General features: G+C 43.9%; 1 protein-coding gene across 1 annotated transcript in view; it reads left to right on the top strand.

The window, feature by feature from the left end:
• Positions 1–51: 51 nt before the first annotated feature.
• The window catches only part of kdm4b (lysine (K)-specific demethylase 4B), a 58,492-nt gene continuing 31,365 nt past the window's right edge, over positions 52–27,178 (top strand). Inside the window, exons 1-7 of the mRNA XM_063012374.1 lie at positions 52–151; positions 6,790–7,069; positions 7,712–7,887; positions 9,939–10,053; positions 10,844–11,037; positions 18,201–18,250; positions 24,146–24,249. Coding sequence (XP_062868444.1) covers positions 6,809–7,069; positions 7,712–7,887; positions 9,939–10,053; positions 10,844–11,037; positions 18,201–18,250; positions 24,146–24,249 — 900 coding nt within the window. The 5' untranslated portion in view covers positions 52–151; positions 6,790–6,808. The remainder of the gene's footprint in view (positions 152–6,789; positions 7,070–7,711; positions 7,888–9,938; positions 10,054–10,843; positions 11,038–18,200; positions 18,251–24,145; positions 24,250–27,178) is intronic.

Raw genomic sequence — 27,178 nt, forward strand, 5'->3', positions numbered from 1 at the left:
GACCAATCAGAGAGCGCGTAGCTCTGCGGTGGACGAAGAGGCCCAGTTTCAGTGATGAACCAGAAACACTAACCGAGCCGCCGGGATTTTGGAGAAAGAAGAAAATAAGAAGCGAATTCCGGATAAAGGAGATTAAATTAGGAGGCAGGAGGTAACAAACACACACACGGGTCATAAACGCGGCGTGTGAGTGTGTGTGAATGGTGGAAAACGGTTCGGATAAAGGAGCGAGTTCGCTGCTGCTGCTGCTGCTGCTGTTGTTGGTCGGACATGTTGAGTTTATTATTATGATGGAGCTGGAGCTGGACTAACCGTCAGTTTGTACCCGCACACACACACGCTCACACACACACACCACTTCTGACATTATATACAATTACTGACAGTTTGCACAGATCTATCATTTGCATTAAAGTCACTTCTGTATGGCTCATTAGTGTCGTTAGACGTGTGCATAATTATGGCCTGCTGCTAACAGCACTGCACACAAAGAGCTGTCTAACCCTGCACCACCTACACCACTATAATCATATTTATTCTTATTTATATTCACTTTATACTCATGCATGAAGGTAATTAAATATTTAACATGATTAAGCACGTTGTGACTCGTCCTGTGTGTTGAGCTGTGCGTTATTAAAGTCTGGACACCCATGTTCCTATATACACTGATCAGCCATAACAGTAAAACTACCTCCTGGTCCATTTATATCAGCTCCACTTACCATATAGGAGCACTTTGTAGTTCTACAATTACTGACTGTAGTCCGTCTGTTTCTCACCCTGTTCTTCAATGGTCAGGACCCCCCACAGGACCACCACAGAGCAGGTATTATTCAGGTGGTGGATCATTCTCAGCACTGCAGTGACTCTGACATGGTGCTGGTATCAGTATCTGTGTCCACTCACTGTCCACTGTAGATGTAAAGTCAGAGACGATCGCTCATCTATTGCTGCTGTTTGATCATAGTCGGTCATCTTCTAGGACGCTGCCCATGGGGCGCTGTTGGCTGGATATTTTTGGTTGGTGGACTATTCTCAGTCCAGCAGTGACAGTGAGGTGTTTAAAAACTGTCTGATCCACTCATACCAGCACAACACACACTAACACACCACCACCATGTCAGTGTCACTGCAGTGCTGAGAATGATCCACCACCTAAATAATACCTGCTCTGTGGTGGTCCTGACCATTGAAGAACAGGGTGAGAAACAGACGGACTACAGTCAGTAATTGTAGAACTACAAAGTGCTCCTATATGGTAAGTGGAGCTGATAACATGGACATGGAGGTGGTTTTAATGTTATGGCTGATCGGTGTATTTGCATTCGTTTATACAGATAATGGGGGCGGCACGGTGGGTAGCACTGTCGCCTCACAGCAAGAAGGTCCTGGGTTCGATCCCCAGGTGGGGGATCGTACACTCATACACACAACCGACACAGTCTTGTTCCCTGGACTCCAACACATACAACTACTCAGTGACGGTATTACCTGCATCTTTGCACAATATTGCATTTTTTGCACCTTACTCATCACTACACGTGTCTCTAGTCGGGTCTCCTGTAATTTCTCAGTAGATTGTATTTATTGTACTGTTCTTAGCTGCACTGTGTATATTATATTGTCTTGCACTGTCCTGGTCCTGGTGGAACGTTGTTTCGTTTCAATATGTACTTGTATAGAGCCGAAATGACAATGATCACGATCGTGAAATAGGAAGTATGTTCATTCGACCATGTTCCTATAAATTTGCATTAGTTTAAACAAATAATGAGCTTAAAACCTGACAAATGAATACACACAAATCAGTGGGCTTAGACTCGGATTCGTTTTCTTAACCTGCTGAAATCTAGAAGTTGTTTTCTAATCAGTGACCCTGGATTTTAAATAAAGCACAATATTTACATTACATTTACATTTCCAGCATTTAGCACACGCTTTCATCCAAAGCAACTTACACTACTGTGATAGTACACTGTCTTTTGAAGCTTTTGAAGGTTAAGAGCCTTGCTCAAGGGCCCAACAGTGGCAACCTGGCAGTGGTGGGGCTTCAACCAGCCACCTTTCGGTTACTAGTCCAGTACCTCAACCACTAGGCTACACCTGTCCTTATATAAGTATGAAGAGTTTTTATTAGATCAGCATTATTGCTTTAAACATTTTTAATCAGCTTGTGTAACAGAAGCAACGACCCTCCCTTCAGATCAGGGTGTCAGATTGAGTTTCACACGGTTATGCTCGGCACTTTGGCATTTACCACGTGTTCACTACACACATCACTTTTAACACAGTTTGATATAATAATGAATAATTCAGGCTCAGGGCGGCACGGCGGCTCGGTGGGTAGCACTGTCGCCTCACAGCAACAAGGTCCTGCGTTCGATCACAGGATCCACAGGTCCTTTCTGTGTGGAGTTGGCATGTTCTCTAATTCAGGCCTCTCAAAGGACAAAAGATGAGCCACGAATAGAGCGTAGGCAGTTTTAGGTGATGTGTGTGTTATGCACGTGTTCCATATTCCAGTTCCCACAGCTGTACAAACCATCAGTTAATATCAGTTCCCCTATAATAATTAAAAACATGTTCCAGTATCCATAACCTGGGCTTGTAAAACATGTTTGATCAGAATTATGAGCGTTTGATATCTAAATGCAGCAGTATATGCTTATGTTTACTTTCTTACTTGTTTTTACTGAGTAGATTCACCTTCTTCCCTTCGATAGCTCAGTTGGTAGAGCATCCTTCACTCGCTGGTTCGAATTCGGCTTGAAGGAATTTGCTCCTCGTGGGTAGAGCTTTGGTCCATGGACTGAAAGGTTGAGAGTTCGAATCCCGGCTCTGCCATGCAGCCACAATTGGGCTCTTGAGCAAGACCCTTAACCCTCTGTGCTCCAGGGGTGCTCCAGGGGTACACCTGTCTATGTATATATGACAAATAAAGGCATTCTATTCTTCTAATGTAGGAAAAAATAGACTCTTTAGATCACAGGCGTCAAACTCAAGTGTCTGTGTGTCATTTCACAGCCCGGTTATAAAAAGTGCGTCTGTTCTAAGTCATCAAAAGTTTTCTCCCTGATCTTGACTTTTAAACTTGTGAGTTCTTAAGATTAGCATTAAATCCAGTGCAGTTATTTTATATTTTATTTGTTATTAAATATTAGACAGTCCGTCCTGAAATATCCTTCCTATGAACCTACGCATTCTGATTTGAGGGCGGCACGACGGCTCGGTGGGTAGCACTGTCGCCTCACGGCAAGAAGGTCCACGGTTCGGTCCTGGGATGCCTTTCTGTATGAAGTTAGCATGTTCTCCCTGTGTCCGTGTGGGTTTCCTCCCACAGTACGAAGACATTTAAGTGAGGTGAACTGGAGGTACAAAATTGGCCGTGACTACTGTGTCCGACGTTGAACTTGGACTGATGAATCATGGGTAACCTGTGACTACCTGTCCAGTCATGAATGGTGTAAAACATCACAGTAAAATCCTAATAAATAAATAAACAAATAAACAAGCTGGCAAGAACATTTAGTCTCATTTCTCCAACATCCTTTACATTTACATTTTCAGCATTTAGTAGACGCCTTTATCCAAAGCGACTTACATTACAATTACAGTATACAGCCTGAGCAATTGAGGGTTAAGGGCCTTGCTCAGGGGCCCAACAGTGACAACCTGGCAGTGGTGGGGCTTGAACCAGCGACCTTCTGGTCACTGGCCTAGTATCTTAACCACTAGGCTACAGCTGGCCAGACTTAAGTATAACTAGCAAATATAAAATGCAATAAAAGCTCAAAGATCTTAATAAATCGTTTATAAAACTATTTATTATTTATGTGCTTGTGAAACTTTTTTAACTTCTTATCAGCTGCTCTTATCTGAGTATTCCGGTCTCATCCCACCTTCCAGAAACCTGCGTCTGCAGGTGGATTGGCTGTTTTAAATCGCCCTCGTGTTCAGTCTTCCTGAGCGGCACCTGAGTGCGACCAGAATAATGGATGCTGCGCAGCAATACGGGTTCTAAGGACCTAGGTACAGTTTCTAACTCCAGTCGCTCTCTGTGAGGCCTTTGGTATGTTCTTCGACGTTCGCTGCGTCCAGTGTGACCCATTGGGACCCTGACTGGAATGAAGCCGGCGGCCAGAATGAATTAAAATGCATTTCTATGCTGGAATGTTTGGACATGTTCAGAATCTGTGCAGTTCTGCCGTGTGACCTTTGCTGTGGATGGCGGGATTAGCGCTTTGCTTGTCTGTGAAGGTCAATAGATCTGTACCGTACACGCACTACATGGATAATAGAGATGTCCGTCGTGCTCAGACGGCACCATTTATAGTTCGTGGTTAATTTTTTTCCTTGTATCAACTGTACTGCTGCGGAATCATGCAGTAATGCAAATGTGGCCTTTAACAAACCACATGAAGAAAAGATATGTGGACGTTCAGACTTTTTCTGTTGTTGTTAATAGAAGTTTTGTGTTTTTTTACTACAACATGCAGTTTTTGTGCTCCAGGAACTAGGGATGTCCCGATCACGTTTTTTTGTTCCCGATCCCGATCTTTAATTTTGATCCCGATCCGATACCGAGTCTCAAACCGATACTTTTTTTTTTTTTTTTTTTATTATCTATTTTTTCCCACTTTTTTCCCCCAATTTTTATCCCCATTCTAGTCATATCCAATTACCCTGATTATGTCCTCTATACTGGTTCAACCCCTTGTCGCCGACTGAGGACGCCACTCAACCGAATTGCGCCCCCTCCGGCACGCAATCGGTACAGACTTGCATTTTACACCCGCACGAGCCGAGTTCATACACCGAGAGACACTGCGCACGGAGGGTCACACTCCCCTCAATGTTATTCCTCAGCCCTGTGCAGGCGCCATCAGTCAACCAGCAGGGGCCGCAGTTGCACCAGTTATGAGAACCTATGCTCCGACTCTACCCGCTAAACCCATGAACAACAGCCAAACGTTGTTCATACTGCCGCCCAACCCAGTCGGAAAGGTAGAGCTGAGTTTCGATACGATGTTTCTAGAAACCCAACTCTGGTGCACTAGCGTACTTTACCACTGCGCCACCTGAGCGGCCCTCAAACCGATACTTGTATATTCTAGATATTGTCTAGATAAGAACTGGATAATACTGTTCACACAGTGCACACTTCAGGTACATTACAGTTATTCAAATTAATCCAGTGTAAATGTTTAACAACTGAATAGCTCTGCAGTGCTGTAGGAAAAACATTACCTGCATCCAAACTATTGCTTAATGTTCTTTTATTTTTACAAAATAAAAGTAAACAAACTTAGTGCAGCATTGTAGTAGTAACACTAGAACACTCAGAATGAAGTGAAGGTTCTTTTTGAGGAAAATCAGCGTCTCTGCCGTGTTAGTGGACAGCCGGTTCCTCTTCTCATCACATAATAATAAACTCGCTGTATTCGGCTGAGTGTTTATTTTATAGGTGCTGTATCAGATTGGTAGATCGTTTGGTTAAATGATATCTGGTTTGTTTCTTATGAGCCACCGTACTTGTATGCGTGTTGTAACTAAGCCAATCAGAGGGCTTAATACTGAGATGTCGTTCAGTCTTGTAACACGTAAACTGGTAAAAGCTGTATGTTATGGTCCCTGAAGTTTTCATACTGGGATTAAAAGTTATTGTTTTGTAAACCGGAGTGATCCTCGACTCACACACCGTATAAACAGTAAAATTCTACAGTAATGAACGCAGCTCTGCTCCCACCGCCTCGTGAAACGCTCGCACTGCAGACGTTACATTTCGCTGTTGGACTCTCCGTTTACGACACCTGCTTGACCGCTGACGTAAAACGAAGGATCGGGCTTAGTAATAAATGTTAAGCTGTTCCATTACGAGACGTCAGAGCGGCTTCAGAGCATCTTTATCGGCACAGTGGCTCGGTGGGTAGCACTCTCGCCTTACAGCAAGAAGGTCCTGGGTTCGATTCCCAGGTGGAGCGATCCAAGTCTTTCTGCGTGGAGTTTGCATGTTCTCCCCGTGTCCGTGTGGGTTTCCTCCGGGAGCTCCGGTTTCCTCCCACAGTCCGAAGGCGTCCAAGTGAGGTGAACTGGAGATACTAAATCGTCCCTGACTGTGTTTGACAATAAGGACGTGAACTGATGAATTATGGGTGTCATGAATGTAACCAGAGTGTGTAAAACGTGACGTTAAAATCCTAATAAATACAAATTTATCTGGAATTAGGAACTGGAACTGTACTGGGGGGCAAAATGGTTCTTCCAAAAGACCTGGCAACCATCAGTTGGTGTTTTGAGGAGGCTTGTTGACAGCACTGTCCAACATGTTGATCTCAAATCTCTTACAGACGTTTTTTTAATTGAGATCTCCTGACTTGTATTCATGTATTATACACATTAAATAAATCGCCACCAGTATAAAAACCCATTTATACTGGTGGCGGTTATAGAAGATCCGAAAACAGGTTTGGTTGGGCAGAATCCGTGCAATAATCAGTATTATAGTGGTGCCGTGTGCAGCGCTGTCGCCTCTCAGTAAGAAGAACCTGGGTTTGATACCCAAGGCTGGGCGTCCAGGGTCTTTCCTGTGAGGAGTTTGCATGTTCTCCATGTGTCTATGTAGGGTTTCCTCCCACAGCTCCAAAGACGTGCATTCAGACTAGTCGGAGGTATAAAATTTTCCCCAAGTGTGAATGTGTGTGAACTGGCAACCTGTCCGAGGTGTGACCCTGACCAGGATTAATCCCCTGTGTTCCGTCTCGTGTCCTTCTTTCTTTCTTTCCCCAGCATCAGCTGACCTGCGACCATGTCGGCGGAGAACCCCCCAGACGAAGCCATGGACTGGACTCCAGCCCCAGAGGAGGGTCCAGCTCCTCCCGCGGACGCCGATCCGGCGCCGCACCCGACCCACCCCGAGGGACCCGAACACGCTCCCGCCCCACCCCGGGACGCGAACTCCGTCTTTAAGATCATGACCTTCAGACCCACGATGGAGGAGTTCAGCGATTTCGCGAAGTACATCGCGTACATGGAAGCGCAGGGAGCTCACCGCGCAGGGCTAGCCAAGGTAACGTAGAGCTGGCGTCATGATGGGGGGGGGGGGGGGGGCTGCAGACCTCCGTCTGACTGAGGATCGTAACTAACACACGCCCCCTCCGACACGTGTACAGTACCGACCGCTTCTTTTCACCTGCCCCTGGCGGGTTCATATGGAGATCCGTATCGCGCACAGAGTCGTTCACTGATCCTCATTATCTCCTGTCTCTGTGCAGCACCATCGATCAGCCAGCAGAGGTCGTAAGTGCAGCAGTTGTGAGGAATCCCTGTTCAGGCATCGTCCCGCCCCTTATAGATTCACAGCCAATCGTGTGTCTGTGTAGGCGCCCGGACGGTTGATAGCAGAGCTGGGATTGGAACTCGAGAGCTCTGAGAAGATCTGAGCGATGACCGACTGGTTCCAGTTTCCAAGCCACAATAGAAAGTTCAGCGATGTGTCCAGGGTTTATCATCCTCTCGGCTTTTACCGCTCGCCGCTGAGTACACAGTTCGATCGTGCTGAACTTTGACCCTATTTTAGCAAGCAGACCGTCATTAATCCAGGTTCCTTTGACAGGCCACCGGTCACCTACTCCCTAACAAATCCCAGTAAGACCCTGATGGTCTTGGTCACGCAGTGCCACTGGACCTCACGATCTGCCTCTCTTTGCAGGTGATTCCTCCTAAAGAGTGGAAGCCCAGGCGTTCGTACGAGACCATCGAGGAAATGGTCATCCCCGCACCCATCATGCAGGTGGTCACCGGCCAGTCTGGTCTTTTCACCCAGTACAACATTCAGAAGAAGTCCATGACCGTCGGAGAGTACCGCAAACTGGCCAACAGCAAACGGTAGGAGTCTTCCACCTCGTACGCTGAGTGGGCGAAAGTATTCGGACGCCTTTGTGCCCATTTAGTCAAAAGATGACTTTGATGATTTGCGTCTCTGGGTACTAATGATGCACTACTGCAACAGTATACTGTCTAAGCAACTGAGGGTTAAGGGTCATGCTCAAGGGCCAGACAGTGACAGTCTGGCGATGGTGGCACATAATTTAATTTATATGAATAATTTATTACACCTGTAGTCACCTGTGGCTGAAACACATAAATTCAAACATTTAAATGGGTGTCCCAATACTTTTTTTGTCCTTATAGTGTATTTACCCTCCTGAGCTCTAATGAAGGCATGTCGTGAGGGAACCTGGTGCCTTTATTTGTTTGTGTATGACCTGAGGGAGGTGTGGGTGGGGTGCAGCCTCACACACTCTATAAGTAAATAACCTCAGTGTGGTTTGGATCTGGTTTGGCTGGCAAATGAGAGACGTGTCGCTGTCATGTGAGTTCTGCTTCGGGCCGCTTCGGAGGACGAATCTGGAATCGTGTGAGCAGGGATCGTCGTTTTGTATTGGTTAGTAATCAAAAGGTCGCTGGTTCAAGCCCCAGCACTGACTGGTTGCCACTGTTGGGCCCTTGAGCAAGGCCCTTAAACTTCAGTTGCTTAGACAATATAGATGGCTGGGCGTCTAGACAGACGTTATTGTCTGTGTCTGAGAAGGGGATACAGTGGCTGAAGCCCTGTGATGGATTGGCGCCCTGTCAGTTATACTTGGTAGAGCTGGAGGTAAATGAGGAAGAGGACGGACAGAGAAATGGATGGGTAGAATTTGCATGGAGTTGGGATACCACCTGGGAGCATGTAATAATAATATAAATAATAAAAATAATAATATAAATAATAATATAAATAATAATAATATAAACAATAATATAAATAACAATAACATAAATCATAATAATATAAATAATAATATAAATAATAATAATAATAAAAACAATAATATAAATAATAATATAAATAATAATAATATAAATAATAATAATATAAACAATAATATAAATAACAATAACATAAATCATAATAATATAAATAATAATATAAATAATAATAATAATAAAAACAATAATATAAATAATAATATAAATAATAATAATATAAATAATAATATAAATAACAATAACATAAATAATAATAAGAAATAATAGGAAATAATAATAATATAAATAATAATAATATAAATAATAATAATATAAACAATAATATAAATAATAATAACATAAATAATAATAAGAAATAATAATAATATAAATAATAATAACATAAATAATAATAAGAAATAATAATAAGAAATAATAATAATATAAATAAAAATGTAAATAATAATATAAATAATAACAAATAATAACATAAATAATAATAAGAAATAATAATATAAATAATGTAAGTAATAATATAAATAATAAAAAAAACCATATAAATAATAAGAATAAAATAATAGTATAAGTAATAATATAAATAATAAAAGTAATACTGTAATCAATCTAAATAATAATAATTAAAAATAATATAAATAATAATATAATCAATATTAATACAAGATAAATTATAATAATAGTAACAATATGAATATAAAAAATATTAATATAAATAATTATAATAATATTAGTAATAAAATAATATAAATAGTAATATTATAAATAGTGACTATAAATAACAATAAATTTTAAATGATAATATTAATAATAAAATGATATAAATAATAATATCAATAATAATATTAATACAAGAGAAATTATCAAAGTAGTTATAATAGTAATAAACAAATTGAGTAACAAATTATATTGTAAAGAGTAATTATATAAAAAACAATAATAATAATAACATATGTTATGTAGCCTAGTGGTTAGGGTACTGGACTAGTAATCAAAAGGTCGCTGGTTCAAGCCTCACCACTGCCAGGTTGCTGCTGTTGGGCCCTTAACCCTCAAATGCTTAGACTTAGCGTCTCCTAAATGCTAAAAATGTAAACGTAAATATATTTCTGTCTTCTCTCTGTCTGCAGCTACTGCACCCCTCAGCATAAGGACTTCGACGACCTGGAGAGAAAATACTGGAAGAATCTGACGTTCGTGTCTCCCATCTACGGTGCCGATATCAGCGGGTCTCTCTACGATCCGGTCAGTGGAGAGGCTGAAATGCCTGACCAGTAGATGGTTCATTAGCCTCTGTTTATGAGGGGTGATTAATAAAGCACATGTACAGTGGTTAAGGTACTGGACTAGTAACACGACTTGACCTGAATTGCTCGAATTGTACTCGGCGCAAGTCGCTTCAGATAAAAGCTTCTGCTAAATGCCGTGTATGTAAATGGGGCCTTCCCCAAACCCTTCACCATTTATTTAATAGCATAAAATCGGTCTCGGAAGAATGTATTTTTATTTCTGTGTTTTGATGCATTTCGAGGGATTTTATGGGAACAGAAATCAGTGCTGGTAGCCGTTAGCTTCCGTTGTTGTAGCTCCAGCTCAAAGCTATAAGGAAACATCACTCGAGTGCATCTGTTATATTTCTTAACGACCAGACGGCTCCTTTAACGGGCACTTAAGTTAGAACCACGACGGTTCCTCGGCTGGCGGCTCTGCCCACCGAGTCACTGAAGCATCTCCACTTAACGCTAATGCTATTAATGAGATGTGTTTATTCCTAATGAATTAGCTGGCTAATTAGCTTAGCAGATGAACGCGTTCTGCATTAGACGCGACCTTGAGGCGAATTATGACGCTGCTTTATATCGACGAAAAATAATAAAGGTAATTACTCTGTACAAAACAGAGACGCTCCTCTAAACGAACGCTCAGCGAAGTCTGTAATTAGCACTTGAACGTCTCTGAGCTCGTGCTAATATACGGTCTAGAGTTAAAGTGTGTGTGTGTGTGTGTGTGTGTGTGTGTGTGTGTGTGTGGGCAGGACGTGACGGAGTGGAACATCGGCCATCTGAACACTCTGCTGGACATGGTGGAGCAGGAGTGCGGGATTGTGATCGAGGGCGTGAACACCCCCTACCTCTACTTTGGCATGTGGAAGACCACGTTCGCCTGGCACACGGAGGACATGGACCTCTACAGCATCAACTACCTGCACTTCGGGCAGCCCAAGTCCTGGTACGCCTGGTTTTATCGTTGCTTTGTCCTGGTCAGGGTCGCTGAGAGTCTGGCTTCCCTGGAATCACTAGGAGACAGGACGCCAGACCATAATGTTTTATATACATCACATTAAATTAGACCAGGGGTGTTAAAACTTATACATCTCACTCACTCACTCACTTTCTTAACCGCTTATCCAATCAGGGGGGGTGCTGGAGCCTATCCCAGCTTTTCAATGGGCGCAAGGCACACGGTAACACCCTGGACGAAGCGCCAGTCCATTGCAGGGCAGACACACACACACACACACACACACACATTCACCTGTAGGGCAATTCGGTGTCTCCAAATAACCTGACTTCGTGTTTTTGGACTGTGGGAGGAAACCGGAGCCCCCGGAGGAAACCCACGCACATGCAAACTCCTCGCCCCGCCTGGGGATCGAACCCAGGACCTTCTTGCTGTGAGGCGTGAGTAAAATTCCAATATAATTTTGAAGAGGAAACCATATTTGCCAGAACTTCTCAGTCCTCTGATGTAGGTCAAGGGTTAACTTCTCAGTTCTAACTTCTCAAGAGGAAGAAAAGACGCTATTTGAGAGAGCCACAAGTTTAGCGATGGGACCCGAGGTGTAGACCAAACAAGTAAAATACACTTTTTTGCAATAAAGACCAGCAGGGTGAATACCTGTCTAGCATTGTGGTCGAATGTGGCTTCTAACTGGCCATGAAGCAGGTTTAATTCAGGGCACAATGTGAATTTACGTTTACATTTTCAGCATTTAGCATTTAGCTGACGCTTTTATCCAGACCGACTTACATTACAGTGACGGTATATTATCTAAGCCAGTGTTTCTCAACCTTTTTTCAGTCACGGCACCCTTTAAAAGTATGCAAAGTCTCAAGTCACACCAGTCTAGGGTGTCATAAGGTGTCATTTAAGGAGGGTGGGAGGGAGGGGAGGGGTAAACGTGACTTACTTTTAATGGGAAACCTGAGTCTGGGATGATGCACACAATCGCCCTATTCTGGCAGGGATGGATTAGAGGCAGACACGGAGCCCCTGGTCTGACCCCCGCGTTGACGTTGTTGCATGGGGAAAGGGGCGTGTGAGACAAATTTTGATGTTTGAGGCGGCTAAATGTCGACATTTTCATGATAAGTTGACTTTTTTTTTTGTATTTTCAATTTATTTCATAATATCAGTAACGTCAGACTATTTTTGACGGCACCCCGATTGAGAGAGGCTGATCTAAGCAATTGAGAATTAAGGGCCTGGCTCAGGGTTCCAACAGTGGCAACCTGGCAGTAGTGAGACTTAAACCAGCGACCTTTTGATTACTAGTCCAGTACCTTAACCACTTGTACCTATTGTAACCAATTATATATTAATAATTTCTTGTACAGCTACAATATATGCACCTTTTCCCCAAAAGTTTAGATTTTATCACAGGTTCAAAAAGAATGCATGAAAGTGCCTTTGTGAGATCGACATTTAAAACATAAATCAGTCCAAACAGTTTTAATCTACATCGGTCATAGCAATAAAAAAAAAAAAAAAAAAACGACCCCAAAATACATAGTTTGCTATAAAATGACACATATGTGTTAAACATGCCATTAAAATCCACATAAATAAATAAACTCATACGCCGGCTGAATCTGCGAGCCATTTTTCTGCTCATTAATAGAAATAAAACTAAATCTGCAGCTCAAATTCGAGTGCTGGGCATGAATGATGTCAAACTGAGCTCTGGTCACTAGGGGGCGCTGGTGCACCGCGACAGTTTACACAGTCGCACCAGAAGTTCAGTAAACTGCTGCTGTTTGGCCAGATGTTGGGTGACTAGTTTGCATCATTATTTCATCTAAACCTTTTGCACTTTGTAATCAGTAAAGTGTAAATAATTTCAAACACGACGAGCTCTCGATGGATTAATTATGAGCCCGTGTGCAAACTGAGCTCTGTGTCTATCCAGGCACAAATTCCCACGGACACACTTCATAATTTTGCGAATAGTTCCTGCGCCAACGCACGTATCACGACGGCAGCTAGAGGAGACCCCGTCCGACCCTCCCTCCCTCAAACACGTCCAGTTGTTTTTTGTGTGGACGCCCGTCCGGGTCGGTAGCTCGTCTGAGATCCATCCCGGCGAGTTCGAACACTCTGTAAAGGTGTGGCCCTGCGTTCGGCCCCTGTGTTATCGGCCAGCCAGGCGTCTACACAGACATGATCGCTGTGTCGCACCCAGTCCGGAGTGTAACTGCTCTACGCTCTGTGTTTTTTCTAGGACTAGTAATCGGAAGGTTGCTAGTTCAAGCCCGCATCTGCCAGCTTACCACTGTTCGGCCCCTGAGCAAAGCCATTAGACCTCAACTGCTCTCGGTGTTTACGGTCGCGCTCGTAAGCCGCTTTGGATGAAGGCGTCTGCCTAATGCTGACGACGTACACGTACGTGGACCCGCCACGACCCTGACCAGGATTAAGCACTCGGCGGAAGTGAAATGAGAAGCTTTTTAAGCTTTTACAGTTTCACTCTTTCTAAATTACGCTCCCCGAGCCTAGAGATAAGTTCCGCTCTCATGTCGAAGAGCGAGTATCTTCCTCCAGACGCTCATCCTAGCGTCCGCGGTGCGACTGATGGCTCGCGTCTCCGAAACGCCGCGCTTTTCACTTTTCCGGTAATTACGGGACGTTAAGCCGGGTGCCGCTTGTTTGTCGAGCCTTTCTGTTCAGCCACTGTGAAATTAACTTCATTCCTCTCCGACACTGCGGCCATCAAGGTCAGATCCGACCCCCCACCACCACCACCACCCACCGTTCAACATGTGCTGTTAGATTCGTCAAGACACACACACACACTTACTCACTCACAGCAATTATTTCCAGCAGCGTGTGAGCTCGTGTGTGTATTATGTGAAAGTAATGACGGCCTGTGGCTGATTTCTTGTTCCTCTCCGGAAACACAGAGGTTTTAGAGAGCAGGTACGTCTGACAGACGTCATCTTGCGCTAAGGACACTCCGACCGCATATCATATTAGACCTATGGGTGCTAATTTCTCCGAAGCGATAATCGATAATCGACAAGCTTAAAGCGGCGGATCAGAATAGTAGACACACCTTTAAGTTTCATGTTAACAAGCCCTACGTGTTGTTTAATGCGGAGCAGCGAGGAACAGATGAACGGAAGCGCTGAGCAGAACCGGTTCAGCGTTCAGAATGTAGATTTCATACGCTAGTAAGTAAAAATAAAGATGTATTCAGAATGTTGAAGCTTTTCCGTACATCAGTGAGACAGTGAAGTTCATCGCTGGTGACTGGGGTTTGCTTTTTTTCTCCCGGTTTAGTGTAGTCAGTTTGCAGTCGAGGTGGGTATATTGCTGCTCACGCCTCCTCCGACCCGCGTGCAGCCCTTAACTGAACCCTTTTCCTCCCATGCGCCTCTCTATCCTCCAATCAGGGTCCTTACGCAGCGTTTGAAGACCCCACCCACATAGTCCGGTCATCCCTCCCTACAGGCACTGCCAATTATGCCCGCTGGATGGGCGCCGCAAACGTTGTTTGGTCCACCTTGTAGATGTAAAGTCGGAGACGGTCGCTCATCTATTGCTGCTGTTTGAGTCGGTCGTCTTCTAGACCTTCATCAGTGGTCACGGGACGCTGCCCACGGGGCGCTGTTGGCTGGATATTTTTGGTTGGTGGATTATTCTCAGTCCAGCAGTGACAGTGAGGTGTTTAAAAACTCCAGCAGCGCTGCTGTGTCTGATCCACTCATACCAGCACAAGACACACTAACACACCACCACCATGTATGATCCACCACCTAAATAATACCTGCTCTGTGGTGGTCCTGTGGGGGTCCTGACCATTGAAGAACAGGGTGAGAAACAGATGGACTACAGTCAGTAATTGTAGAACTACAAAGTGCTTCTATATGGTAAGTGGAGCTGATAAAATGGACAGTGAGTGTAGAAACAAGGAGGTAACAAGACAAAATAAATAGACAGGAACATAATACCCATTTTGCCTTTAAATGACCCATATGTGTTAAACATGGCGTTACAACCAAAACAAATTAATACATAAATATCACTTCCTTGAGTTAACCGACCGTTCCTGACCCACCGCAGCCCTGATCAGGCTGATTTAGTTAGTGTGAATGAATGGATAAATGAACATGCTGTCCTGATTCTATCCTGCAGTGTGCATGCATCCTGCGCTGCCACCACTAGAGTCCACTGTGTTCCCGTATGAAACCCGGCGCGCGTATCCTCGCCCCTCGTTCTCGTTCCCCGCGCGTCACGGTGCTGGAGTGCGAACCGCAAGGCTTCGCTTCTGTAACGAAAGCCTCTCGGGAGGGCTAAACCCTCTCTGAACTCCAGGTAATAATTGCAGTAATAAATACGACGGCAGAGAGCGGCCGAACGTCGGAAACGACGCGCCTGATTAGCCGCACTCCGGCTCAGGAATCGTTTTATTTTAGGAAGCGGGAGGTTTTTTTCTTTCCGTTACTTAAAACTGTGCTTGTTTGTTAGGAGATCAGTCAGATCCGCCGGATGGTGCCAGTGTTTTCTTGTCAAGGTTTTATCATATACCTCGATGAGCCAAAACACTAGGACCACCCCTAGGAACAATGGTGCGTGGGAAGCTCAGGGATCTATTTAACGTTGGTCTGGAAGTAGTTCCCCATACTTTCGAGTGCTCGGATCTGATCAGCATAAAGACTTTAAAAAGGAATGGTCGGGCGACTGGGTTGAAGCATTTCCGGAACAGCGGGGGGCGAGTACCCACCGACAGAGCTCCGAAAAGTGACGAGCCACAAACTACGACCCATGGACAGATTGTTGGGCGTCCAAGACTCATTGATGCCAGAGGAGGAAGTTAGTGGTTGTTCTAGTGAAAGTGTGTGTTGGGAGTCTTGCGAGAAAGAGAAAAAGAGAAAACTGAGGATAAAATGTGGGATAGGGTAATAAAAATAGAAGAAAAATTAAATAAACACACACACACACACACACACACACGGGTGTGTGTATATAATGCCAATGATGCCCATACTTACTCCTGTCCATGCTAACTTGGGCAGGTGTAGCCTACCGGTTAAGGTACTGGACTAGTAATCAAAATGACACCGGTTCAAGCCCCACCACCCCCAGGTTGCCACTGTTGGGCCCTTGAGCAAGGCCCTTAATTCTCAATTGCTTAGACAATAAGCTGTCACAGTATTGTAAGTCGCTTTGCATAATGGCGTCTGCAAAATGCCAAAAGTGTAAATGTCCACTATCGGAACGGACACGGGCATAATCCCCTCCTCCACTATTGGTGCTGTTATGGCTTTTGCCTCTTAGCGAATTCAGCCAGCATGTGGATCGATTTTGATCTCAGTTCAAGGTTACTTGACTCTTTTACGTTTACATTTATGTTTACATTGTCAGCATTTAGCAGACGCGTTTATCCAAAGTGAGTTACAGTACTCTGACAGCATACAATCTAAGCAATTGAAGCTCAAGGGCCCAACAGTGGCAACCTGGCAGTGGTGGGGCTTGAACCAGCAACCTTCTAATTACTGGTCCAGTATCTTAACCACTTGGCTACAGCTGCTGGCTGATCAAGGTGCTGTACCGAGAGAAAGAAGCTCCAGCTCATAGTTGATTCGTACCCAGATGGACGGTGGCTGGTAGGAAATGGGTTTGCTGAGAACGGCGAGACTGTGGATGTGAATCGGTGTGGAACTAGAAGAGAAACACGTCTGAAAGTCCTCCGCTCTGATTTACACCATCGATACCACCTCAGAAGCGTCCGGTGGAGGTGATGAAACTGAGTCACAGATTTCCAGTGGTAGCAGACCAAGAGCCGAGGTGTTTTTATTTGAGGGGTTGGATAAAACACCATGATGATGATGATGATGGTGGTGGTGATAAAGCTGGTGCAGTTCTTTCTTCAGATTATTTTCTTTTGATTATGACAATTAATGAGTCTTTATTTCAGACTTTTTTTTTATGTTGACGGTTGATTCTTTATTTCAGACTCTTCTTTTGATGTTGATGGTTGAGTCTTTATTTTAGACTCTTCTTTTGATGTTGATGGTTGAGTCTTTATTTTAGACTCTTCTTTTGATGTTGATGGTTGAGTCTTTATTTTAGACTCTTCTTTTGATGTTGATGGTTGAGTCTTTATTTTAGACTCTTCTTTTGATGTTGATGGTTGAGTCTTTATTTTAGACTCTTTTGATGTTGAGGGATGATGAGTCTTTATTTCAGATTATTTTCTCTTGATGTTAACGATTGATGATTCTTTATTTCAGACTCGTCTTTTGATGTTGACGTTTGATGAGTCTTTATTTTAGACTCTTCTTTTGATGTTGATGGTTGAGTCTTTATTTTAGACTCTTCTTTTGATGTTGATGGTTGAGTCTTTATTTTAGACTCTTCTTTTGATGTTGATGGTTGAGTCTTTATTTTAGACTCTTCTTTTGATGTTGATGGTTGAGTCTTTATTTTAGACTCTTTTGATGTTGAGGGATGATGAGTCTTTATTTCAGATTATTTTCTCTTGATGTTAACGATTGATGATTCTTTATTTCAGACTCGTCTTTTGATGTTGACGTTTGATGAGTCTTTATTTTAGACTCTTCTTTTGATGTTGACAGTTGATTCTTTATTTCAGACTTTTTTTTTTATGTTGACGGTTGATTCTTTATTTCAGACTCTTCTTTTGAGGTTGACGTTTGATGAGTCTTTACTTCAGACTCTTCTTTTGATGTTGATGGTTCAGTCTTTATTTCAGACTCTTTTGATGATGGTTGAGTCTTTATTTTAGACTCTTCTTTTGATGTTGATGGTTGAGTCTTTATTTCAGACTCTTCTTTTGATGTTGATGGTTGAGTCTTTATTTCAGACTCTTCTTTTGATGATGGTTGAGTCTTTATTTTAGACTCTTCTTTTGATGTTGATGGTTGAGTCTTTATTTCAGACTCTTCTTTTGATGTTGATGGTTGAGTCTTTATTTCAGACTCTTCTTTTGATGATGGTTGAGTCTTTATTTTAGACTCTTCTTTTGATGTTGATGGTTGAGTCTTTATTTCAGATTATTTTCTCTTGATGTTAACGATTGATGATTCTTTATTTCAGACTCGTCTTTTGATGTTGACGTTTGATGAGTCTTCCTGTTTTTGTCTCTGCAGGTACGCCATTCCTCCCGAACACGGCAAGAGGCTGGAACGACTCGCTAAAGGTAACGAACCAGTCCTCCCACCGTGAATAGAAACGCTGCATGTTATGTCTAGTCGTATCCAATTACCCAGTTTCCTCTCCTCTACTGCTGCAGACCAGGGTCATACCTAACACACCACTCCCTCTGACGTGTGTGTAGACGCCAGTCCGATCTTTTTATCTCCCAGAAACTGGCTTACACGGAGAGCCGTATCGGGTACGAAGAGTCACACGCTCTCGACCAGCCAGCTGAGGCCGCTGTTACAGCAGTAATGAGGAACACATTGAACCTCATACTGTTTAGGCAGCCAGCGTTCCTCGAGTATGTTCCTCATGTACACCTGAGGGCTGTACACTAATAAACAACAATTTCTATCAGCACTGCTCTATTGGTTGCCTCGTCAGTTGCTATCTAGCCGAGAACGGGAGCTTATTTCTTGCTTAAAGCCGGATGTGATGGTGCACAATAGTTTATGATAACGACATCTCTAGCTCTAGCTGAGATCATTTTGTACTTTATTACCATCATCCAGAGAGAAATAGCATTGGTTAGTTAGTTAGTGTGACCTATAGTGGCGCATATCCCTGGACAGGGTAGCTAACGATACGTGTGTATATATAGTGTCGAACACGCCCGGCGCTCCCTCGCCTCCTCCACGGAGTTAAAGGCATTAGTGCGGCCGCAGTGCTTCACATCAACGTTTCCTCTTCAGTTCCAGGCTCTCCTGCATTATCCAGTCAGGCCACACACTCGTCTGCTTTGCTCCTCTTTTTTACCTAATACCCCGCTTTAGGTTAATGTTCCTCGGGGGAACGTTCCGGCACACCAGCTGCATCCTAATGTGGAACAGTAGGCGCCTCGAGTCGAGCTCTCTCCTCACCTGGAGTGGCTTCGTAACCCAGAGTCACGGCAGAGAGAAATAACTCAGTAGGGCTTTTTGTTTTAAATATGTTGCCCCCCCAAAAAGGTTTAGTTTTCTTGTATTATTTCAGTGTTTATTTTTTGGATTTTTAAGTTTATATAGGTATAAAGAAACACTGTCCCCAGTTCCTCCCCAGTTCCTCCCCTCGACCGCTTCTTTCTTCGGTGTTAAGTGTATTGTGTGTGTCTGTTGTGCACATTGTGTGTTTTGTACATGTTTTGTCGGTGTGTTGTGTGTGTACTTGTGTACATGCTGTGTGTGTACTTGTGTACATGCTGTGTGTGTACGTGTGTACATGCTGTGTGTACTTGTGTACATGCTGTGTGTGTACGTGTGTACATGCTGTGTGTGTACGTGTGTACATGCTGTGTGTGTACTTGTGTACATGCTGTGTGTGTACTTGTGTACATGCTGTGTGTGTACTTGTGTACATGCTGTGTGTGTACGTGTGTACATGCTGTGTGTGTACGTGTGTACATGCTGTGTGTACTTGTGTACATGCTGTGTGTGTACTTGTGTACATGCTGTGTGTGTACTTGTGTACATGCTGTGTGTGTACGTGTGTACATGCTGTGTGTACTTGTGTACATGCTGTGTGTGTACGTGTGTACATGCTGTGTGTGTACTTGTGTACATGCTGTGTGTGTACGTGTGTACATGCTGTGTGTGTACTTGTGTACATGCTGTGTGTGTACATGCTGTGTGTGTACTTGTGTACATGCTGTGTGTGTACGTGTGTACATGCTGTGTGTGTACTTGTGTACATGCTGTGTGTGTACTTGTGTACATGCTGTGTGTGTACTTGTGTACTTGCTGTGTGTGTACTTGCTGTGTGTGTACTTGTGTACATGCTGTGTGTGTACTTGTGTACATGCTGTGTGTGTACTTGTGTACTTGCTGTGTGTGTACTTGTGTACATGCTGTGTGTACATGCTGTGTGTGTACGTGTGTACTTGCTGTGTGTGTACTTGTGTACTTGCTGTGTGTGTACTTGTGTACTTGCTGTGTGTGTACTTGTGTACATGCTGTGTGTGTACTTGTGTACATGCTGTGTGTGTACGTGTGTACATGCTGTGTGTACTTGTGTACATGCTGTGTGTGTACGTGTGTACATGCTGTGTGTGTACTTGTGTACATGCTGTGTGTGTACTTGTGTACATGCTGTGTGTGTACTTGTGTACATGCTGTGTGTGTACATGCTGTGTGTGTACTTGTGTACATGCTGTGTGTGTACGTGTGTACATGCTGTGTGTGTACTTGTGTACATGCTGTGTGTGTACTTGTGTACATGCTGTGTGTGTACTTGTGTACTTGCTGTGTGTGTACTTGCTGTGTGTGTACTTGTGTACATGCTGTGTGTGTACTTGTGTACATGCTGTGTGTGTACTTGTGTACTTGCTGTGTGTGTACTTGTGTACATGCTGTGTGTGTACATGCTGTGTGTGTACTTGTGTACATGCTGTGTGTGTACTTGTGTACATGCTGTGTGTGTACATGCTGTGTGTGTACTTGTGTACATGCTGTGTGTGTACTTGTGTACTTGCTGTGTGTGTACTTGCTGTGTGTGTACTTGTGTACATGCTGTGTGTGTACTTGTGTACTTGCTGTGTGTGTACTTGTGTACATGCTGTGTGTGTACGTGTGTACATGCTGTGTGTGTACTTGTGTACATGCTGTGTGTGTACTTGTGTACATGCTGTGTGTGTACTTGTGTACATGCTGTGTGTACTTGTGTACTTGCTGTGTGTGTACTTGTGTACTTGCTGTGTGTGTACTTGTGTACATGCTGTGTGTGTACTTGCTGTGTGTGTACTTGTGTACATGCTGTGTGTGTACTTGTGTACATGCTGTGTGTGTACTTGTGTACTTGCTGTGTGTGTACTTGTGTACATGCTGTGTGTGTACATGTTGTGTGTGTACTTGTGTACATGCTGTGTGTGTACATGCTGTGTGTGTACTTGTGTACTTGCTGTGTGTGTACTTGTGTACTTGCTGTGTGTGTACTTGTGTACATGCTGTGTGTGTACTTGTGTACATGCTGTGTGTGTACTTGCTGTGTGTGTACTTGTGTACTTGCTGTGTGTGTACTTGTGTACATGCTGTGTGTGTACTTGTGTACATGCTGTGTGTGTACATGTTGTGTGTGTACTTGTGTACTTGCTGTGTGTGTACTTGTGTACTTGCTGTGTGTGTACTTGTGTACATGCTGTGTGTGTACTTGTGTACATGCTGTGTGTGTACTTGTGTACATGCTGTGTGTGTACATGCTGTGTGTGTACTTGTGTACTTGCTGTGTGTGTACTTGTGTACTTGCTGTGTGTGTACTTGTGTACATGCTGTGTGTGTACTTGTGTACATGCTGTGTGTGTACTTGTTGTGTGTGTACTTGTGTACTTGCTGTGTGTGTACTTGTGTACTTGCTGTGTGTGTACTTGTGTACATGCTGTGTGTGTACTTGTGTACATGCTGTGTGTGTACTTGTGTAAATGCTGTGTGTGTACATGCTGTGTGTGTACTTGTGTACTTGCTGTGTGTGTACTTGTGTACTTGCTGTGTGTGTACTTGTGTACATGCTGTGTGTGTACTTGTGTACATGCTGTGTGTGTACTTGTGTACATGCTGTGTGTGTACTTGCTGTGTGTGTACTTGTGTACTTGCTGTGTGTGTACTTGTGTACATGCTGTGTGTGTACTTGTGTACATGCTGTGTGTGTACTTGTGTACATGCTGTGTGTACTTGCTGTGTGTGTACTTGTGTACTTGCTGTGTGTGTACTTGTGTACATGCTGTGTGTGTACTTGTGTACATGCTGTGTGTGTACTTGTGTACATGCTGTGTGTGTACATGCTGTGTGTGTACTTGCTGTGTGTGTACTTGTGTACTTGCTGTGTGTGTACTTGTGTACATGCTGTGTGTGTACTTGTGTACATGCTGTGTGTGTACTTGTGTACATGCTGTGTGTGTACTTGTGTACATGCTGTGTGTGTACTTGTGTACATGCTGTGTGTGTACATGCTGTGTGTGTACTTGTGTACATGCTGTGTGTGTACTTGTGTACATGCTGTGTGTGTACTTGTGTACATGCTGTGTGTACTTGTGTACTTGCTGTGTGTGTACTTGCTGTGTGTGTACTTGTGTACTTGCTGTGTGTGTACTTGTGTACATGCTGTGTGTGTACTTGCTGTGTGTGTACTTGTGTACATGCTGTGTGTGTACTTGTGTACATGCTGTGTGTGTACTTGTGTACATGCTGTGTGTGTACATGTTGTGTGTGTACTTGTGTACATGCTGTGTGTGTACATGCTGTGTGTACTTGTGTACTTGCTGTGTGTGTACTTGTGTACTTGCTGTGTGTGTACTTGTGTACATGCTGTGTGTGTACTTGTGTACATGCTGTGTGTGTACTTGCTGTGTGTGTACTTGTGTACTTGCTGTGTGTGTACTTGTGTACATGCTGTGTGTGTACTTGTGTACATGCTGTGTGTGTACTTGTGTACATGCTGTGTGTACTTGCTGTGTGTGTACTTGTGTACTTGCTGTGTGTGTACTTGTGTACATGCTGTGTGTGTACTTGTGTACATGCTGTGTGTGTACATGCTGTGTGTGTACTTGCTGTGTGTGTACTTGTGTACTTGCTGTGTGTGTACATGCTGTGTGTGTACTTGTGTACATGCTGTGTGTGTACTTGTGTACATGCTGTGTGTACTTGCTGTGTGTGTACTTGTGTACTTGCTGTGTGTGTACTTGTGTACATGCTGTGTGTGTACTTGTGTACATGCTGTGTGTGTACTTGTGTACATGCTGTGTGTGTACTTGTGTACATGCTGTGTGTACTTGTGTACTTGCTGTGTGTGTACTTGCTGTGTGTGTACTTGTGTACTTGCTGTGTGTGTACTTGTGTACATGCTGTGTGTGTACTTGTGTACATGCTGTGTGTGTACTTGCTGTGTGTGTACTTGTGTACTTGCTGTGTGTGTACTTGTGTACATGCTGTGTGTACTTGCTGTGTGTGTACTTGTGTACTTGCTGTGTGTGTACTTGTGTACATGCTGTGTGTGTACTTGTGTACATGCTGTGTGTGTACTTGTGTACATGCTGTGTGTGTACATGCTGTGTGTGTACTTGTGTACATGCTGTGTGTGTACTTGTGTACATGCTGTGTGTGTACTTGTGTACATGCTGTGTGTGTACATGCTGTGTGTGTACTTGTGTACATGCTGTGTGTGTACTTGTGTACATGCTGTGTGTGTACTTGTGTACATGCTGTGTGTGTACTTGTGTACATGCTGTGTGTGTACTTGCTGTGTGTGTACTTGCTGTGTGTGTACTTGTGTACATGCTGTGTGTGTACATGTTGTGTGTGTACTGTGTGTGTACTTGTGTACATGTTGTGTGTGTACTTGTGTGTATGCTGTGTGTGTACGTGTGTGCATGTTGTATATATGTGTGTGTGTGTGTGTGTGTGTGTGTGTGTAATGGGAGAAGATGATGATGATGATGATGAGAGGAAGAATATTTCGGATGATTTGACACACTCCACCCGCACTGACCCTCACAGGAAGTGCACTAAGTGCTAACCTCTGCCCACAATTACAGTACCCATGTACCATCACCCTCTTAGTAACACTCGTACTCTCCGTTCCTCACTTTCTCCCCTCAAAATATAGTTTATTTATAAATGATTGTGTTATTATGTTGTTATGTTATTTCCACTGATCATGAACGGCGGTGCGCGGCTGCCCGCACATAACACTGTAATCTGTGAGACCCCGTCCCTGCCGGGTGAAAAGAAGCGATCGCTTGGCTGTTCGTGTGTCGGAAGGGGAGTGTAAAACCCCCTCAGTCCCCCTCAATCAAAAGCGCGAGTGCCAGCAGTCATTAAAACAGAAAGAAACACTAATTAAATACAACTTGACTGTATAAAATTAAATAAAAATGTAAATTATTGAATGAAATAGTTGTGATTTGAACGTTTTTATTTGTGTTTCTGTGCAGGATTTTTCCCCGGCTCCTCTCAGGGCTGCGACGCTTTCCTTCGCCACAAGATGACCCTGATCTCTCCCTCCATCCTGAAGAAGTACAGCATTCCCTTCGACAGGGTTCGTACCTCAAACGTCTCACACTGGAGCGCTTAAGCACTCGCAGGTCGGGCAGTGTTAAAATGAACATTTATTTGAGGAGAAACTTTAGTTCGGGGTCGTTTATTCATTCGTGGTTCGGGTATCGCGGGCATCATCATCGGGGATACACCACCGAGGACTACGCCCATTAAACGAATAAAAAAAAAAACAGTGGTCAATGAACAGATCAGACATCAGATCCTAAATCTGTTTAAGTGATTATACTTTATATGGGCAAAAGTATGTGGACACGCCTTCTAAATTCTGGTATTTCAGCCACGCCCATTGCTACCACGTGCAGACAGTTTGGAAAAGTTCCGGTTTCAGCATGACTGTCCCCCTGCAAACCCACTACTGCTAGGGTCCAGGGTTCGAATCCCAAGCAGTGCTGTCGGCCGGTTGGGCGTCTACATACAGACACGATCGGCTGTGTCTGAGGGTGGGTGGTTGAGACCATGCGATGGATTGGCGTGCACTGCGCTCAGTGATTCCAGGGAAGCCAGACCCCCGCCGCAACCCTGACCAGGATAAAGCAGTCCCACTCCGTCCCATCAAACGCGCCATGCCTTTGTTTTACTTTAGGGGAACTCCTCATAAGGAAGATAGTTTTGGAATTAGATGTCCAAGGAGCTCCTGGTCAGGTGTCCACTGGTGCGGTGCTCGCTATAGTTTAGCGACTGTAGTCGAGAGTTTTTAGATCGACGGTTCGAGTGTGTTAGCGAGGCCTTTTCACCGCCCATCCTCTCGCTAATACTGGCTAAATCACTTAAGACTCCGACATAGAAGTGTGTGTGAAGCTCGCTTTCTAATCCACACACACACACACACACACACACACACACACACACACACACACACACACACACACACACACACACAGTTCCACTTCACGCGTCGGCTCTGATAAAATGAAGGCACTCGCTTACGCTCCAGCGCCGCAATATGGATGAGCACACACACTCATTATACCCTCAATTCATCTCATTTCAAAGTGTGTGTGTGTGTGCGCGAGAGAGTGTGTTTATAAGAAGAGCCGAGGAGCTGCATGCTAATGTAGAGCGAACATCAGTCTCTGAGCGTCGGCGCTCGTCTGTAGGAGCCTAAGAGCCTGTTTCTCTGTTCGGCTGTGTCCCAAATACCACACCGCACGTGTCTCGGTGCTCTAAATGAGACTGGCGTCATCGGTGAGAGGTTTCTATTTCGAGTGCTTCGGAACCAAAATACGGAGCAAAATCTATACCAGCGTCAGGAATAAACCTAAAATACGTTATAGAAAACGTACAGACCGAGTTATCTACGCTATTGTCCAGAGCTAGAGTCCGAGTCGAGTCACGAGTCTTTGGGCTAGAGTCCGAGTCAAGTCACGAGTCTTTGGGCTAGAGTCCGAGTCGAGTCACGAGTCTTTGGGCTAGAGTCCGAGTCGAGTCACGAGTCTTTGGGCTAGAGTCCGAGTCGAGTCACGAGTCTTTGGGCTAGAGTCCGAGTCGAGTCACGAGTCTTTGGGCTAGAGTCCGAGTCGAGTCACGAGTCTTTGGGCTAGAGTCCGAGTCGAGTCACGAGTCCGAGTCGAGTCACGAGTCTTTGGGCTAGAGTCCGAGTCGAGTCACGAGTCTTTGGGCTAGAGTCCGAGTCGAGTCACGAGTCTTTGGGCTAGAGTCCGAGTCGAGTCACGAGTCTTTAGGCTAGAGTCCGAGTCGAGTCACGAGTCTTTAGGCTAGAGTCCGAGTCAAGTCACGAGTCTTTGGGCTAGAGTCCGAGTCGAGTCATGAGTCAATATAATAAACACAAAACATATATTATAAATGTAGCGCAGAAATAAATAAATAATCTGTAAGTTCAGATAAAAACAACAACAGATTAGCGAGTGTATTTAGCCGTTTTACTTCGTGTCTTTACTTTCCTCCTCATTGTGTAAATGAATGTAATTTCTGTAAAAAGAAGGTTCCAGTTAAAAGCTTCAACTGATACGTTTTGTTTTCATTACAGAACAAAAGCGCTCGATAAATCACGGCACAGCGGCCAAAATCCAAAACACAGCAAAAACGATCATAACCGCTGCTTACCTTAGCTTCTGTTCTTCCAGATGCTATTACATTTATAAGCGTGCGTCCCATTAGGAACAGAATCCGTTATTTTGTAAATGTGCTTATAATTAAAAACCTCCAAACTTTTCCTGGTCGTGAAGTAAAACAGGAAGTCGTTAGAAAGCCGATCGAGCGTTTCATTACCACGTCATCTGTGTGACGCAAACTGAATAAATGCAAATAACAGCATTTCTTACTAACAATTACAATCAGACGCTCTGATTGGTTCAGAAAGCGCTTCTTACAAACATTAGCACCGATTCTGTAGGAGCGTTCCATTCACCCCGGTTGTTCCTGTGAAGTGCACTACGTAGGGTATTCCACCATGTTAAGTGAGATTCCGATCCAAAGGTAACGAAAATGTTCAAATGAAGTGAACTTCAGCCTGTGTAGGGAGTAGGGAGCGACGCTTCATCACTACACCGGAAGCTGGCTGGAACATTTACACATTGTGTGTGTTGTGGGTTATATATATATATTTATATATAATTGTCACAGGTAACTAATGTTAACTCATGCTGACACTATAGATTCTTGCTGTTTACGAGTCATTTTTTTGTGAGTCACGAGTCGAGTCCGAGTCATTTGAAACGAGTCCGAGTCGAGTCTGAAGTCGCTGTGTCCCCCCCCCATCTCTGCTATTATCTACACTAGATGTGGATCAGGCCGCTCCAACCTGGCACACCAGCACCTAACACTAGGAGAAAATCCCACCGTTTGTTTTTCATTCGTATAGCGTTCAAGTGCCTCACAATTACTGGTTAATCACAGATTTGACTGATTTTTCATTCAATTACGCTTATAAATTAAATGATTGAATAAAT

This window comes from Trichomycterus rosablanca, chromosome 17 (assembly GCF_030014385.1).
Source record: "Trichomycterus rosablanca isolate fTriRos1 chromosome 17, fTriRos1.hap1, whole genome shotgun sequence".
Taxonomy (NCBI): domain Eukaryota; kingdom Metazoa; phylum Chordata; class Actinopteri; order Siluriformes; family Trichomycteridae; genus Trichomycterus; species Trichomycterus rosablanca.